The sequence below is a fragment of the Danio rerio genome, chromosome 6, assembly GCF_049306965.1.
Source record: "Danio rerio strain Tuebingen ecotype United States chromosome 6, GRCz12tu, whole genome shotgun sequence".
NCBI lineage: Eukaryota > Metazoa > Chordata > Actinopteri > Cypriniformes > Danionidae > Danio > Danio rerio.
Window position 1 is genome coordinate 34,106,544 of NC_133181.1, and position 18,967 is coordinate 34,125,510.

Consider the following 18,967-nt stretch of genomic DNA (forward strand, 5'->3'; position numbering starts at 1 on the left):
TCGCTATTTGCATGATTGTTATATAATCAATATAAGCAGTGGTAAAATCTCAAAATGACAATAATATTGCTTATCGCAACAATTTCTGTGACAATATATCACACTTCAAAAATTCCTTATTGTGACAGGCCTAGTTAGGACAAAAACTAATGTGTCGCAGCATCACATCACATGTTTTAATGTCAATTAAAAGTTTCCCTAACGCAATTCTCGTGTGATGTCATCAGAGTCACTAAACAATGCCAAAAACACTTCTGACGAGGATGAAAGGTTTGTAGTGTATGACACATTTATAGCTACTTTGTTAAACTTTAGATGTATATACATGGTATATCATTTCATTCTGAAAACAATAGACACAATCCCTCTAAAATCATAGGAGCACGATGTCTACATATCAGCAGACGAGCAGCTGAGGAAAAAAAAGTGCACATGGGTTTAGAAGGATCTGAAAAAATGTCATGGCATTCCATCAATACTGACTAATGACTTAAAAAAAGAAGACACCATTAATGGAGATGATCCATCTGTACCATCAAACATCCATCTCATTCACACACACGCGCACACACACAATTACGTACACAAGCACCAAAACATGCACACTCGGCTTCTCTCATTCTCTCGTACACCAAATGCAAAAGAATCAGAAACACGACGAGAGCTTATACACACAGTAGCAGGACTGAGCATAGTCTTCTCTCCCAGTCATCTTTTAAAATAATAAAACAAGTCTAATATCCCACACTGGGGTTGTAGCCCGACACCTTGGTCACACAGAACATTGTCTTGAGATTCACCATAAAAAAAGAAACCAAAAACAATCCAGAGAGTGACAGCTCCTCAAGAATACGCCACATTTTCACGTCTCCTTGATGTGGCATTCGCATCTATTGTTCGTTGAAATGTTTTGTTTACTCTCCCCACGAGAAATTCAAAATGTGCCATGAATTGAATCCTTCAAAAGCTGCTGTGCAGTCTAGTTGAAGACAAAACCAGGGCTGGGTACTAAAAAGACCTTTACGGGCCTGAGAAAAGCTGACAGATTCAGTCTATCTTTTTTTTCATTCATTTATCTCCTGTTAAATAAATAGTAGAAAAATAATCCTTTCATCTTCATTGTTTTTTGAAAAAGAACAAAGCTGTATCGTATGTACCTGCCAAATCCACTCCCGCACAACCTCTACAGAGGTCAAATGTTCGCCTATAGAGGAGCAGGCAGTTCAGGTTCTCCTCTTCTTGAAGGGTTGGTTGGTGTTGGATATTGGTGGTGGTGGTGAGGGCAGGGTTGAGGGTTGGTTCTGAGGTCACGGCTGGACAGGATCAGCACTCAGCGTCCACACTGTGAACGGTTACGGCGGCCTGAAGGTGGTGTGTGTGCAGATGCAGGGGGTGGTGCATGTGGGGGTGCCGATAGGGGTGGAATTTGTGGCTGAGAAGAGCAGCTGTCTGTGGAGGAGTGTCCAGGTCAAGGTCCTCGTCGTGATTGCCCACATCAACGCCCGCTGAGAGAGGATCGTTATTGCAGGGCGGGTTCTCACTGTCCTCCTGAGGGCTCATGGTACTGTAACCTGCATAGAAGAGGAATCAAAATCAGTCTTTTCGGAAGCTACAGTTAGTGTCACAGCTGAGGTCAGCATTACTAGCCCCCCTTTATATTTTTTCCTCCCAATATCGGTTTAACAGAAAGAGTTTTTTCAACACATTTCTAAACATTACGAATTTCTAACTGACTTCTTTTATCTTTGTCATGATGACAGTACATATTTTGCTAGATTTATATTACAAGATACTAGTACTCAGCTTAAAGAGACATTTAAAGGCTTAAATAGGTATAACAGTGGTTTGTTCTGTAGACAACTGAAAAAAGAAAAGCTTAAGAGGGCTTTAAAAAAAAAAGCAATTACTGTGAAAAACTCCTTGCTCAGTTAAACATCATAAGGGAAATACACCATAAAAAACATGATAGTAATATTTTGTTCTTAACTCTAAAGTAGACACACTTTCTTTTGAGTTAAAATTCACACTATTAACAAAGCATTAGCTCAGCAAACATCTTATTTGCTGTTTATTAATAGTTATTAAGGTAGTAGTTAGATTTAGGTATTGGGTAGGGTTAGAGATGTAGAATAAGATCAAGCAGAATATGTGTTTTAGAAGTAACAATAAACCGGGAATATCCTAATAATAAGTAAGGCAATTTGTCACTAGTTCATAGTGAGAATTGGTCCCTATACTGAAGTCTTACCGTTAAATTTGAATCTGAAACGTCCTACAAGTACAGATTGTTGTATCTCTAAAGCTTCGTTCAGGCTACACAATTTATAATCTCGGTTACGCTAGTAACCGTGTTAGATTTTAGCCTGAATAAAACTTGATGTTTCATGGGTAACGAATATGCCAGACTGCTTCATGATCAATCATTGTGTAATGTCTACAATGCATTTTGTCATCAAGAGGCAGCATAAAGTAGAAATGACTCTTTTATTGACTATTGAGTGTTCCAACTAAATATGCCTGTTTGTTGAATGAAAATACACAACCAGAAGAAAAATCTTGTCGCCTAGTTTTAGCAACAACAAATAATAACTCGACTTCTAGTTGATCATTTGTGGCTCATATGAAAGGCAAAGGCTTCTAGATTACACTTATTTTACCAAAATAAAATATGATCATGCCTTGATTTTTAATTTTAATTTCATTAGGACAGTAAAGTCTGACTTTGCTTAGTCAAAAGTCTTGTCACATTACAGTAATAATGTACGGTATAGAATAAAAATCATGCTGCACTGGAAAAAGAATGAATATTGTGTATGATGCCCATGAGCTTGGAGGACAGCATCAATACATCGCTCAAATAACTTTTTAATAAAGTCATCTGAAATGGCAAAGAAAGTGTTCTAGCAGGAGTTCCTCAAGATTCTTTGGATTCATCTTCAATGCCGCCTCCATTTTCCCCAGACATGCTCCTAAATGTTCATATCTAGTGACTGGGCTGGCTAATCGTGGATCACCTTGACCTTCTTTGCTTTCAGAAACTTTGAAGTGGAGGCTGAGAAGGAGCGCTAACCTGCTGAAGACTTTGCCCTCTCGTGTGGTTTATAATGTAATGGGCAGCACAAATGTCTTGACACCACAGGCTGTTGATGTTGCCATCAGCTCTGCAGATCTCTTGCACGCCCCCATACTTAATGTAACCCCAAACCATGATTTTTTCTTCACCAAACTTTACTGATTTCTGTGAAAATCTTGGGTCCATGCGAGTTCCAATAGGTCTTAATGATTGGGATTGTAATTCAAAAAATGATTCATTAGAAAAATCTACCTTCTGACACTTTTCTAAATAATCTAGAAGTCAAGTTATTTTTGTTGCTCTCACAACTGTGATCCACGATAAGACTTTTGGCAGGTAGTGTAGATTAGTTTATTCATGTTGTGCCAGCAAAAGGTGCTAAATACTATAAAAATTACATTTACAGAACCAATATTTTTCATGTATACCAATAATAATGTTTTAACCAGTGTAATGCTACTTATAATTATACAAACAAGCATTTGTTATACACACAGTGATACAGTAGCAGTAATGATTACATAAATTACTTAGTTGTGGTTCACAGGAGTGGCAAAAGTGTGACATGATGTTCTTGTTCTTTTCAGTTTTATCTTCAAGCAATGCACATGTCCTGACACGTACGTCCTACTACACCTATTTTTATACAAGCGGTTTTAAATAATAAAATACAATACAAATGTTATGTCAGACTGAAAAAAGGAAAATCAAATAAACCAGAAATGTGATTTAAAAACTTAGATGCAAATTATACACCTACATTTAGACAACTTTAAAAAAAATTGCTCACGTTAATGTTGAAAACAACCCAAATCTATTTCCCTCTGTCAACTGCTACAGTTCCTGTTTAGACAGCAATGCAAGAAGTTGAACATTCAATAGCTGAAGTGAATAATAAATGAGATGGTTTCTGGCAACTACATGTCAGACACTGCCTACAAAAACTTGTGTAAAAATGTCACAATAGTTCCTGAGTTAAATTAAGGTACACACCAAGAGCCATCTATACAATAAATGCAAAATTGAAAGAACAAACTAGTCATTTATACACAGTTTTAAGCCAAATTTAAGTTTGTTTTGGAAGTCTGAGCTTTCCAAAAAAAATATTGTGCCTGTTGGCAAATCCATGACAATTATATAGATTAACATGGTATTTTCTGTGGTTCATTTAGTTAAAGAGTGACCAGATCTTGTTGGCAAATCGCAATTTGTTAATGATTTTGGGAGAGAAAGTGCTGAAGTTTTCCTTGTTTTCTGCATTTAAGGTTTAAAAATAAACGAGTGAACTGCTGAATTTGAGTTTTGTTTGTAACCACTCATTTGATTCAAGACTTTTTTTATTGTCAGTTATCAGCAGTGACGAAAAAAATACTGAAAAATCATATTCAAGTAAATGTAGTACATTTAGAGTAAACGTATCTGTTCTAAAGCCCTGGTCAGATCATATGATTTTGTCATGATTTCGGCACAATTTCCTTGACGTAGGGTGTCCTTGGGAGTCGTAAACGACAAATGGACGAGATTTAATTCTTTCCTCTCATGTAATGTGGCATAGTTCACAACAAACAATACCATGTCTGCGATGCCTCACGAAACCATCGCAGAAAGTCCAGCATGTTTCGTTTTTTTTAAGCAACCTTTACGACGAGTTCCGTCACATGCGTGACACTAGACAATAGAAGCAAGAGTAATATTAATAATTATTCAGGTAATTACGCAAGTGCTGCCTTCAATCTGCGTGTCAGGTAATCCAAAAAACAAGCTGCATATTTACTTATGGGTGGGTCACGGACAGATAAGATCAAACATTGGTTATGCATTGGTTTCTCTAAAATATGAATGTGTTTTAAGCAATTTTATTTGACAAACACAAATATGCAAACATCTCTATTCTCACGAGTTGGAGTTCTCTCAGCCTTCAAACAGAGTTCATTCTTCCGAGGTAATCTAGGAACATGTTCAGTACTGCGAATACAATGCGAACTGCGAACTGACCGACGCAATAGATGATTTTGTCATCAAAAAAATGAAAATAGTTTAATATAAGTTTCTCTGAAATTGTGAATATTTTACTTTTATTTTATAGAGGCTAGATTTTGTTTTATTTAACACCAGTTTGTGTTTTGGTGCTATAGCATTTAGAGAACTTGTTTTGAAGCACTTCACCTTAGATGTTATTCATTATTCTTGTTTATTCAGTAGATATTGGACCAACAAAAAATACATTAAAAATAAGATACAAATTATACCAAACAAAATTCGTTTCAAAATACATTTTTTTCCCATACAATAGAGATTCATCTTTTAATCAATAACCTACAGCTTAAATCAAGAGTGCTCAATGCTGTTCCTGGAGATCTACCTTCCTACACAGTTCAGCTCCAACACTGATCAAATACAACTAAACCAACTAAGTAGGACCTGAAGAACCACTTGGTAATTTAAGACAGGTAGGTTTGATCAAGGCTGCCGCTGAACTTTGCATAAAGGTAGATCTCCAGAAACAGGGTTGGAAGAGTGCAGAATGCAACACTGATTCCTGAAAGACGCCAGTGACAGACAAGTCTCAGCATTGATCCCATGGGCTCGCCTAAACACTCGCTGGTGACCTACTCACAGCTGAAGCTTCTCCACGATGGACATCCATCGTTCTCCAGCCTCTGACACCTAGACAGCAACTGAACTGACAGCAAATTTTTTTTGTCCCTCACTTTTGTCAATAGGTGAAGTTTGTTCCTCGCCAATTGTTTCCTTGGTTTGGGAGCTGCGCATCAATGGATTTGCTCATCAGTGTTTGGACTTTCAGCAGTGAAATTTAAACCACACTAAAATAGACTAATCTGAACAACATTTGTAACTCTGAAAATTGGACTGAAGCAGTTTCAATTTACTGGAACTTCTATTTTAAGCTGCTTTGACACAATCTACATTGTAAAGCGCTATACAAATAAAAAAGATAAATTATGGGTTGGGCACCTCTAGTCTATGTGTGCATAGGGGCATGTCTGGGCGTGTGTGTTCTTGAAAACTTTTAATGCGTCCACACTGTACATCTGAAGCATCCAAGTCGTTCTGTCTGATACGATTTGATTGGACAGGAATCACAGAACTTATTCTACTTAGCCAATTATCATAGACAAGAAGGGAAAAAAGCATAGTACTGCAGGTTTATGCAAAACATCGCTATACAGTAAAAATACAGATACAGCACAAAAAAAAATTTACTGAAGTAAAAATATACATTTTAAATATACTAAGTAAAGTACAATTACTCAATTCAATTACTGTTATCTGAGTATTTGTAATTCATTATTTTACGCCAGGGCTATTCAATTTGGTTGGCCTGCAGGCTGAACTTGGCCCGCAAGGCAATTTGTTTTGGTCCTCCAAAAAGTGTGACCAAAACATTAAAAAACTATTTCATTTAAAAAACGGCAGCTATAGTTATGAAGTGAAGTGTGTCTGTTCAATACAGCACATGCTACAGTTGAAGGCTGCACAGAGTGCGACTTACCTGACATTAAGCGAGTATTGGAGCAGCCGAAAACATTTGGATCTTGACCTAAATACTGAAATACTTACCTAAAATAAAGCTTAAATTTACATTAGACTTGATAATCGTGAAACCATGATTATTCTTCAGACCATATATTCGTACAACCACAATCTATATTGATGCATCCATAATTATTATGCAGTTCAAAACATAACATATGCATGTGTCTGAATGTAGAGGAAGCCTACTTAGGCAATGTGCTGCTTTTGTTGTGCTTTGAAATACAACATTTAAATGTTTAAAAAAAAAAAAGAAAAAAAAGCCTATTGTTTATGGCACTGATATTATGCAGTTTCAAAATACAATATATTAACATTAAAATGTAGAAATATACAACTTGGGTGTCTTAAGGAGCAAAAATACAGCATATGGGCTCTTTTATTAAAGTCTTTTTAAGGTGTATTCTATAGTCTTTGCTTGTATGCAGTTGTTTCAGCACTCATACTTCAAGTCATATCTCTCCGGCCCCTCATTTGGGATGCTTTTCATTAACTGGCCCCCATGACAAACTAAATGAACAGCCCTGTTTTACGCCAACAGTTATGGGCCAAAATGTCCTTAGGAGTGAAGCCTAGGATGTTGATTAACAGCTTGTGTATTTCAAACTTATTTTAACCCCATGCAAAGATTAAAAAATAGCTGCGAGTATACCAAGTCCTCACAAAGTGCACAAAAAGCCCTTGTCCTGCAGTCAAGTGGCCAAACGTTCAACCACGTGTGACATTTGGAACCAAATCGAAGCTGAAGAGAAAGGTCAAAAACCTCTTATGATCCTCGCTTTGATCAATGTTTTCATGAGCCTCTATAAGGCAGATCTGAAATCCGCTCTAACCCTCCGCATTCAGACCAAAACAGCTGGTTTACTGCTTTGAGATTACGATGTCTCCCTAAACATATCCAAAAACCAAGAAATCAAATAAGTACTTAAAGCCATCTCCTTTCCTGGCGAATAATAATAAAAACATCTCTGTTTAAACAAGTTCTTGAAAACCTCGATCTGAAGCGAGTATATCTGCGTAGCTCCTGGCGAAAACTCGCTGTGTTGGTGGATGGGTAATGAGTCAGAGCGCGCAGGAAAAAGCTGCATATGCGCTCAAAAGCCAAATCGATATTGCTTTAAACCGACCCCTTAAGCTGGATGACTGAGCAAGCCAGTGGGAGGCCACCTTTCACCCAGCCAAATAAAAATACAGGAAAGAAACTTTTTGTACTTGGTCTTTACCACCTCTAACTGTTCTGGCATCTCTCAATCTGCCCACTTTGCTGTCTTTCTTCCTCCAGTTCTCTCGTTGCACCTCTCCTTGTGGAATAGCCCTGCCCTTTCTCCTCTTGCTGGTTACACAATGATCTCCAGAAAGCCTGCTGTCCCTGAGGGGCGGCAGATTTAGCATGCACTATAGACTCACTGTAACCCAAGCCCGGAGCCGCCAATGAAATACAGACCCAACACTAGCATCCACTGTAGGCATTGCTTTATTTCAATAAGAAAACTCACTAGATTTTTTTTTTTGGAGGTGAGACATTTGATGGTGGCGCTTTTGAATATTTCTTTAACCTTCGTTTTCAAAAGGATCTTTTTTTTCCTTTTTATTTTAAGGGAAGAGTGTACCGACACATATTCACGCTTACCGTGGTCACTTTCAGTCCCTGACCGGCCCCAGTATCTCCGCCGTCGTTCTGGACTGTGTGTGTGCCTCTCAATAACTGCAGCAATGAATCGAGTGTTGCTGACTGCAGAGAGAAGGAGAGAAAAAGGCAAGCGGTCATATAACAATAAAACACTTGGGTCTGAAGCTGACCAGCGCAGTGCAGGAGAACAGGAAATTTAAAAGGCAATAACACACTCGCAGATATTTCTCATATAAAAGGTTATACTGGGGATGAACTCTGTAAACACTGAGGAAAAATGCTAAAATATGACTTATTCAGACATGCAAAGCTACTATGGCAAGCAGTTTTGACATACTGTATAACCTATAACCCGTACGAGAATCTATCTTCATTTTACTAGTGGTTATTTTTTAGAAATCAATGGAAATTTTTTTATTTATTACTAGTAACAACAGAATAGTTACTACAGTTGTTACTATTAAAATAAGTACTAGTATGTAATACATAAGCACTAGTATCTAATGAATAAGTACTAGGAACTAATACATGAGTGCAAGTATCTATTTAATAGGTACTGGTATCTAGTGAATGAGTACTGGTATCTAATTAAAAAAAACTATTGTTTAATGAGTAAGCACTAGTATATTTTAAAAAAAGCACTAGTATCTAAAGAATAGGCACTAGTATCTAATGAATAAGTACTAGTTCTTCATGAAAAAGATACTAGTATCTAAAAAAAAGCACCAGTAAAATGAAAATAGACACCAGTATGAGTTATAGATTAAGGGCTCTATTTTGACTATCCTTGCGCAAAGTCCAAAGCGCAGGGCGCAAAAGCATTAAGGGCTTGTCAGAATCCACTTTTGCTATTTCAATGATGGAAAAATCCACTTTGAGCCAAAGCGCATGGTTTAACAGGGTTGAGCTTTGTTCTTAGTTAGTTCTAGGTATGTTTTGAGAAGAAACTAATCAGAGTCTTATCTCCCATTCCCTTTCAGAGTCAGTTGCGTCGCGCCATAGCACATTTGCTATTTACATGGCGGACTTTGTAAGTGGAAAAACTGAACGCTTCACTAGTGAGAAAATAGTTAAACAGAGCATCTACAGCGCAAAAAGGAGAGAATGAGCCTCCTCATTCTTTACTTTCACTCTCGTGGATAGGGAAAGGTGTTGTACGCACAGACATCTATTAGCATATACATAATTAATTTTGTTTGTTAAGCACAAAGATTTGTTTCAAAACTATTTCTAAATTCAGTTCTAATTTCCAGCAAATAAATAAATGAACAGTAATAGTGAAGTGTGTTCAAAAAACTGAGTTATATCCTAATACACATACTTTGCCCCATATGGTCTAAAATCTGACAGGTGGACAAATCTAAGCTTGTTTTTAATAAAACAGACATACATATGCAAATAATAAATAATATTGCTAATAATAATAATATTATACAAATGCAAATTGTTATGAATAAACTGAAAAAGCCCCCTGAGATGAGGAAGGCATGAAAGTATGGTTTTTATATTTATGTCGGCTAGAAAATAATATTTTTTGTAATATTTTAATCCTTTAATTTTTTTATATGTAAATATATTTGCATATTGCTGTACATCCTGTGTGTATTAAGCAGTGTATAAGCGAGGCGCACAACTAATGTTCTCTGCGCTGGACTATAGACCTGCTTTGATCTGGTCTATAAACCAGTTAATTATAGTTCCTCAAAATAGCAACACGCCACCTTTTTTAGACCAGAACGCCTATGGGTGCACATATGAGCGCAAATGCATTTGCTATTTAAACAGTGTGGTGCAACACGCCAAAACAACTCCTGTGTCGAGCTAAAAACTAGCAAACACAATTGCGTTGTGCCTTACGCCGGGTGTATGATAGGGCCCTAAATGTCAAAACAGCTTGCCATAAAGAAACACTCTGCATCTGAATCAAGTTCATTTTGAATAGTTATTTCTAAATATTATTTCTAAATATCACTTATGACTAGGGAAAGATGGAGTCTGCGGACGTTTTTTTGCTATTTCTGCAGAGAATTTTGGTAAAAATCTGCAGATTTCTGCTGAATTGTTTTGGCACCATCATATCTAAAACCTTAATATATGAAGTAAAAAGTAATTTCTTTTTAACTGTTATTTATTGTTTAAAATGCTAATCAAATTAGATTCACTTTATTTGGTAAACAAAGCACGTCTCTCATTCAATATATCTAGTAAAAGACAGAAAATATTACTATACAAACGGCATTGTACATAAATCAGATGAACGTTTTCATATAATGTCAATAATATTACAGTAATTAATTTAAAAACTGAATAAATATAGATTTACACAAATTTACTCAAGCAAATAAACAGAATAAATGATGGGCTGAAAATCTGTGGAATTCTGTGTGCACAGATTCCGTGTGGCCCTACTTATGACTAAACGTGATTTACCTCTGCATTTACGTTATGTGGTTTAAAACCTTTGTCTATTGAACAAAGAAGATATTTTGAAATATGCTGGTTGATGGCAGAAAAATTACTATGCAAGTCATTAGGGCTGCATCCAAAATCACCTGCTTCTTGAGTATATACAATGGTCCCTCGCCATAGCATGGTTCACCTTTCGCAATCTCAAAGTTTTGTGGATTTTTTTCAAGCAACTTGACATGATTTTTTTTTCCCCACAGCGAATTGTGTTCTGCATCCTGATTAGCTGTAGACCATTGTCAATCAATCTCCTCTGTGCCGTGTCTCCTATACAGTACAGAATGCATTCAGCTTGCCAAATTTACATTAATCATTGATTGCTAGCAGTGTGAGTCTGAAGTGCTGTACTGTATCATGTTTGCAAGTTTTCTCTCCAAACACCAAAATGTCAACAAAACTTTCTGCACCATCAAAGGCACCTGCGGTAGCACCCAAAAGGCAGAGGAAGATGCCAACCATCACACCAAAAGTTGGACTTCTGGACAAGCTAATGGAAGTTAGAAGTTACGCGAGTGTTGAAACAAGAAAGAAAAGTGTGGAAATGTTAATGCCTATCTGAAAAAATAGTGTAGTGAGGGGTTTTACAACCTTAAAACATCCATAATAATTGTAAAAAATAAAGTGCGCTACCTTGTGGATTTCACCTGTTGTGGGCTATTTTTATAACATAACTCTCACGATTAACGAGGAACACTGTACTACATTTCAACTTGAATTTACTACCTGATTGTTAGAAAAGTATGTTCTATATAGTATGAATGGAATTCAGAGGCACTACATCGGCTATTGGTTATTCACATGATCTATTCAAGTCAGTTGTGTCACTCCAGTTCATGAATTCTCTCGCACAGCATCATGGGATAGTGTAGCATCCATTGGATGCACAGTTCAGAATCTCGCTGGTAGTAGTAGGCCATCCAGTTACTTGTTTTATATGTAGCATTTTTTCTAAATAACTACTTTTATGTTTAGAAGAAAGAATCTCAAATAAATTTGGATTAAAGTGAAGGATGAGTAAATGATGAAAGAGTTTTCATTTCTGGGTGAACTATCCCTTTAACAACGAACACTACAGTAGTCTATTCATAAATGAAAGAATATGACATGCTACAAACAGTTTTTTCACGTGTTGAGGTTTATAAGTAACCTGTTTTGTTATCAAATTTTGCATCTTAATTAAAACTTACTTTGCAAGTACACAGTCGGAAGTACATCCAGCCAAACAGTTTCCAAACAATTTTATGCTTTGTTTAAAGCTGGTCAGTTCCTGTTTACAGGTTGCATTTGAGCCTAAACGTTTGTAGTATTTTGGGTTAAGTTCCCAAAACTCAGTCTAGACTGTTTCTGCAACAATGATGATTATTCTGACAATTAAAACAACAAAAACAAACTGAATGCACCAACAGTTGTGCATTTACAATGGCAGTCAATCTGGCATAAAGTTTACCAATAACTTCCTTTGTTAGTATTTCGCATGCTTTCTATAAAACAAGTTTTTTTTCCATTGATAATCAATATTATATCCTACTCCTGCTCAATTCCATGTACATTTCTAGTGCTATAAATGCTATTAAATATGATTCTGATTATAAAATGTGCATCTGAACAAGAATGCAGAAACGCATTATAATATTGTCACTAAAGATGAGCCCAATTATGACATCAGGCTAACCCGCATGCCCGTTTGAGGCAATTATCAAACAAGAATGACACGGCACCATTGTGAGCATGAATGCTTGCTTTTCAGTCTAGAAGAATAAAACAGCACACCGTACACAAAGAATCGAAGGATTATCATCCATTTGGTGCGTGATGCACTCTGTGAAAAACAGCATTGACGGTAGAATATATAATGCTGCAGATGTGATGTTCAAAAAGCCCTTGGCGAAATCGCTAATACTAAAACGGCCGTTATAGGTTTTCAATGTTAAATCATATGAAGCTGTGCCAGACTGGCAGCTGGGTGCATCTTACTTATTCCTCTGTCTTCGTGGCTGTCTTCATCTCTGTCATCTCGCTCGTTGTCCAGGTTGGACATCCGCACAGACATTTCTGATAAAAGAAAGAGAGAAAGACAGACAGGCAGAAGACAAGATTAGAAAGACAGAGCAATCCTCAACACATTTGATGTAATATACCTTTGTCTTCTCTTTTGGTTCGCAGCCATAAAAGAAAAGACGAACAGGCGTCAAATCTAAATTGATGAACTTCATTTTTGCCCACGAATGCCCATCAGACATTGCAAAACTGCAAAGAGCCGATTCAAGGGAATATAAGACATTCCAGTCCATTCGATCTAAAATGGAGATTGAAACCAAGGCAGACCCTCTCAGACAGTTTATGTAACTGCAAAACAGACTGAATCAAGCAGATTTATATTGCATCATATCAAGTAAAACTTCTTGCACATACTGAAGCGGAGTTTGCAAGAGGGAGCGACAGCGAGGGAAGTGGGAATTCAGCTCTATAAATTACTTTTATATCTGTCTGAGGTCCTTTCAGCGGTCAGAGGTGTTTTAGTATCTCATTAGCACAGAGAGCAGTGCACTTTAAAAGTGCACTCAATAATTTTTCCCTCATTAAAGGGAGTTTCACTTGCTCTGTCTCCAAAACGACTTTTCATGCTGACTTTACCCTTCTCTTTATCAGTTTGCACCTTGTATCAAAATTTGTGTTCTGAAGCAATATATACAAAGCAGTTCACATCATGCAAGCAAAACACACATTTGAATTGATATCGAGTATCGTATCGCATATTTTATTTATTGCTATGTCAGCTTCTTGGTCAAGACCATTTAGAATAATATAAATATAATAAATACATAAATATATAAACAGACAAACAAAAGTTACACTCACCGGCCACTTTATTAGGCACAATTGCTTGTTCATTTTGAATGTGGCATGGTTGATTTTTTTATTTTGATGGGCTTGTCTGAGTATTTCAGAAACTGCTAATCTACTGGGATTTTCACGCACAACCATCTTTAGGGTTTAAAGAGAATGGTCAGAAAAAGATTTCTAAAAAAAAAAAAAAAAAATTCTAGTGAGTGGCAGTTCTGTGGGCGCAAATGCCTTGTTGATGCCAGAGGTCAGAGGAGAATGGCCAGACTAATAGAAAGGCAGCAATAACTCAAAATACCCACTCATTACAGTAGAGGTATACAGAAGAGCATCTCTGAATGCACAACACGTCCAACTTCAGGCTGGTGGTGATGGTGGTGGTGTATTGCATCGTGTCAATACCACACCCTACCATAGTATTGTTGCTGACCATGTCCATCTCTTTATGACCAGTGTACCTATCTTGTAATGGCTACTTCCAGCAGAATAACGTGCCATGTCATAAAGCAAAAATCATCTCAGACTGGTTTCTTGAACATGACAATGAGTTCACTGTAATCAAAAGGCATCAACAGTCACCAGATCTCAATCCAATAGTGCACCTTAGGAATGCGGTGGAATGGGAGAATCACATCATAGAAATGCAGCCAACAAATCTGCAGCAACTGTGTAATGCTGTGATGTCAATATGAACCAAAATCTCTGAGGAATATTTCCAGGACCTTGAATCTATGCCACGCAGGATTAAGGTCCATCCCGATACTAGTAAGGTTTACTTAATAAAGTGGCCCGTGAGTGTATATTACATTAGACTTTTTACATTAAAATAAGTTGATACAATTCTAAAACTTCATCTGGCAAAATGTTATGAAACAATTTCTTAAAGGGATAGCTCACCCAAAATGAAAATTCTGGCATTGTTTACACACCTTTCACTTGTTCAAAATGTATTTGAGTTTCTTTCTTGTTTAACACAAAAGAAAATATTTAATAAAATGTTAGTAGCTGCTACTCATTAAGATCCATAGTATTTTTGTTTAGTACTATGGAATACAATGGGCAACCAGCATTTTTTTTAAATATCTGTGTTCAACAGAAAAAAGAAACTCAAAGGATATAACCACAATAGGGAGAATAAATAATGAGGTTAGTTTCATTTTTGGTTGAACTGTCCCATTAAATGAGTTCAATTGGTGTCAAGTAAGAGCCTGTTTACACATGGTAATTATCTACCTTATGGCCATTTAGATCACAAGTAGATGGAGGCGAATTTACATGTACTCCTGATGTTTTAAAGACCACGTGAAATCCAAATTTAGAATGTTTATTTTGCTTGCTCACAGTGTTATTCTTAAGGTGAATAATTAATCTGTGCAAGTTAATCCACTGAATTAAAGTTTCGTTAATCTTTAATCAAAGTATGCCCATTTGTTTCCACATTTGAAGTGGCATTCCTTCTGTTGACATCAACCTAAGAGCTTCCATAGCAACACAACTCTAGTTCAATATCATTTCAATATCACTAACTCTAACAGTTAATTTGCTATGAGAGAATGATTCAAAATTGAACTATTGGGAATATTGGGAATGAACTCAGCATTCCATTTCAGTTAAAAGTGCATCAATATACTGAAATAAAACCTCTGGATCATGTAGACTTTAAAGGTGTCAATTTTGCCAAATGATGTTACTATTTGAAGGCACCAATCAAACGTGACCATAACACAACCTTGTCCCTTTTTTGATATCTCTAGCAAAGTTACTAGACACACCTCTTTCTGCTGATTGGCTGCAAGTGTTTTGGAACTTGATCCAACATTGTGGTCAAAAATATTGTTAGAGCAACTTTAATCTGTCCCTCCTGTCTACTTTCCCGAAGTCTTTTAGGTGAAGTGTCTATTGATAGATGTATACATGGGCTTTCTCTGATCCTTTGATCTAAGGGCCGGCACACACCAAGCTGACACCAACCAACTAGTACTGATGAAAAAAACTGTGTTGTCGCCACGCGTTGGCTCATGTCTGGTTTCATCTAGACTGAAAAGCTGCATGTGAACGCACCAAACGAACAAAATCTGACTGATTTAAGTGCGTGCTTTCAGTTCCTGCCCAATAGGGTGCGTCTTCCTGCAACACGGTATCTGTTTTCTCACTCAGAATGGCAAAACCAGAATTTATGCTAGAAACATGCTAGCAGGTGACGCAGTAGGTAGTGCTGTCGCCTCACAGCAAGAAGGTTGCTGGTTCAAGCCTCGGCTGGGTCAGTTGGCGTTTCTGTGTGGAGCTTGCATGTTCTCCCTGCGTTACCGTAGGTTTTCTCCGGGTGCTCCGGTTACCCCCACAGTCCACGCTGTGGCGACCCCCGATTAAGAAAAGGGACTAAGCCAAAAATGAATGAATACTAGCAGCATGCTAATTCATACTAAAACCATGGTAATGTTAGCAACTGCCTAGCAACCACTCAGAACACCTTAGCAACCGCCTAGCAACACCTTAGCAACTGTATAGCAACACCTTAGAAACCACCTATTACACCCTAGCAATGACCTAGCAATCATCTAGAGCACCCTAGAAACCACCAAGTAATGCCTTAGTAACCACTCAGAATACCCTAGCAATGCCTTAGCAACCAGTCAGAAAACCATAGCAAATGCCTAGCAACAATTTTGCAACGACCTAACAACCACTCAGAACACTCTAGCAACCGCCTAGCAACACCTTAGCGACCACCTAGAACATCCTAGTAGTACCTTAGCAACCACTAACAACAACCTAGCAACACCTTAACAACCACTTAGTGGTCGACCTAGCAACCACTAAGAATACCCTAGCAACCACCTAGCAACACTTTAACAACTACCTGGAACACCCTAGCAATGCCTTAGCAACCACCAAGCACCCACTCAGAACACCTTAAAAACAGCCTAGCAACGCCTTAAACAGTCAAAACACCCTAGCAACCACTCAGAACACGCTAGCAATCGCCTAGTAACATCTTAGCAAGCACTCAGACCTCCTTAGCAACTACCTAGCAAGAACCATGCCAATCCATACTAAACCTGCTAACCTATATGCAGTTATCTATCTATACCGACTGCTTCAAATTTCTTAAAAACTACTTCAATCATTTATTTTTTAAAGCTACTTCGAACTTTAAAGCCACTATAAAGTTGTCTACTAACTTTACTTTTCTAGTTGTCACTTACCATGGAAGGATTCGCTCCTGCAAACATGTGTAATAATCTAACAATCCATATAGTTTACAAATATTTGGGAATTGTGGTGAAACACTACTTCCAGTACTGGGGAACACCCATACACACACATACACTACAGTCATTTTAGTTTATTCAATTCACTTATAGCGCATGTCTTTGGACTTGAGGGAGAAGCCAGAGCACCCAGAGAAACCCATGCCAACACAGGTAGAACATGCAAACTCCACACAGAAATGCCAACTGAGCCAGGGACTTGAATCAGTGAGTTCTTGCTGTGAGGTGACAGTGCTAACCACTGAGCCACCGTGTCGCTCTCAGTGCTTATCTACTAAATTCAAATAAGGATAAAAGACATGAATGCCATTTCTTATAAGTCCTGAATAAATAAATAATCAGGTTTTCCCCATAAGACTCAAGTGTCCAGACTTACCCTGTGCGGCCAGCGGTGACATGTGCTGATGACTGCGACGGTGGATCTGGTGCCTATAGGCATAAACTGCCAACACCAAAACCATGATGCATCCCATAATCCCTCCAGCCACAGGGCCCACAGGAGCACTCTTGATCATGTTCAGCGAAGCCAACTCCTCATCTGAAGACATAATGACATTAAGAAAAGTAGAATGCATATTAATATCATTCTTTAAGGCAAAACAGTGCAGTTAAATAGTGTAAAAATTCTAATAGTTATCACCATACTTCCTCAGTTTATTGATTACTTTATGAATCGCAAACTTTTTTATATATTTATATTATAAAAAGTTATATTTATTGAGTGAAATATGTCCTAATTTGGATTAATTTTCCGGACAAATACCGGAACTTTGCATGAAGTCAGGTTCCAATTCTGTAGAATAAAATGATGAGTATAAGCAGCCAAATTATATATAAACATATATAGTTAAAATCAGAATTATTAGCCCCCCTAAATTATTAGCACCGTTTATTTTTTTTTTTTGCCAATTTCTGTTTAACGGAGAGCAGATTTTTTCAACACATTTCTAAACATAATAGTTTTAATAACTCATTTCTAATAACTGATTTATTTAATCTTTGCCATGATGACAATAAATAATATTTGACTAGATATTTTTCAAGACACTTCAAGACAACTGTATGTAAAAACCTTCTTCTTACAGAAGAATAAACCGTAACACTTTAAAATATTGGTCCATTAGTTATTGTTTGTTATTCCATGGTCTGTTGAAATTCCGGATTCTGATTGGCTGGAGGGTGTGCATTATTTTCGTTAAAACCACAGGTAGTTCCAGTCAGTTTTAATTACAGTTTGAAATAAATGCACTTCTCCCAAACGTTTGTAAAGATAACCATAGCAACTCACATGTGTTGCCCAGAAACCGATGAGGACTGTTGGTGGACGGGAAATTAGCAAAATTAGAAAAATACTCACCAATTATGCCACAAAATCAAGCTTTAAATGTTTTTTAAACAAGTCTATATTTATTTTAAAGTACGTTAAATTTCACTGCGCGTCGTGTGGTCCTTTGCCTCCATGTAATGCATTATAATCCTTTAAAGCACACCAAGCTGTTTGAATTGAATTTACTAACTAATTGAACTTACTATGTAATTACTAACATGAACAAACAACAGTTAGTAATAGATTTATTGCTGTATTTATTCAACTTTGGTTAGTTATTTCCGTTAAATAACATCAGATCATGTTAACTCACTGTACATTACCTAATGTTAACAAGCACAACTTTGAATTTCAATCATGCATTATGCCGAGTTCAGACAGCATGATTTTTCGCCGGCAGGTTTTGAGAAATCTCAGAGAAATGCCAGTAATCACAGGCAAATAGGTACTCGTTTACCTGAGTAACAATCACACAGTGTGAACTTATCAAAGATGCGATCTGAGAGATGCCCGTGAGATATATGGCATGCTAAATATCTGGAGCTGTCGGCGATTCAAATCATGCTGTGTGAAATTGATTGAAAATAACATCAGCGATCACCTAAAGCCAATGACAGAGCAACATCCACTAGTGTGGGTACCTGCAGGCCAGCAGGAGGTTGGGCGAGAAGTTAACCCCCTGGGGTCGAAGACCGTGTATACGCATTTTGATTTGTAGTGTCGTCAAACTGCTAATATGAACTTAAATTACACTTTCAGTTTTGATTGTACAGATAAGATCAATACATCACTTGAATATA

The 18,967-nt window shown here is 37.2% G+C and overlaps 1 protein-coding gene across 2 annotated transcripts in view; it reads right to left on the minus strand.

The window, feature by feature from the left end:
• Positions 1-266: 266 nt before the first annotated feature.
• The window catches only part of cachd1 (cache domain containing 1), a 149,435-nt gene continuing 130,734 nt past the window's right edge, over positions 267-18,967 (minus strand). For both annotated transcript variants that reach the window (XM_001334793.8, XM_073954291.1), the window contains exons 24-27: positions 17,217-17,378; positions 12,699-12,776; positions 8,259-8,360; positions 267-1,571 (exon numbers count right to left, since the gene is read on the minus strand). In XM_001334793.8, coding sequence (XP_001334829.3) covers positions 1,324-1,571; positions 8,259-8,360; positions 12,699-12,776; positions 17,217-17,378 — 590 coding nt within the window. In that variant the 3' untranslated portion in view covers positions 267-1,323. The remainder of the gene's footprint in view (positions 1,572-8,258; positions 8,361-12,698; positions 12,777-17,216; positions 17,379-18,967) is intronic.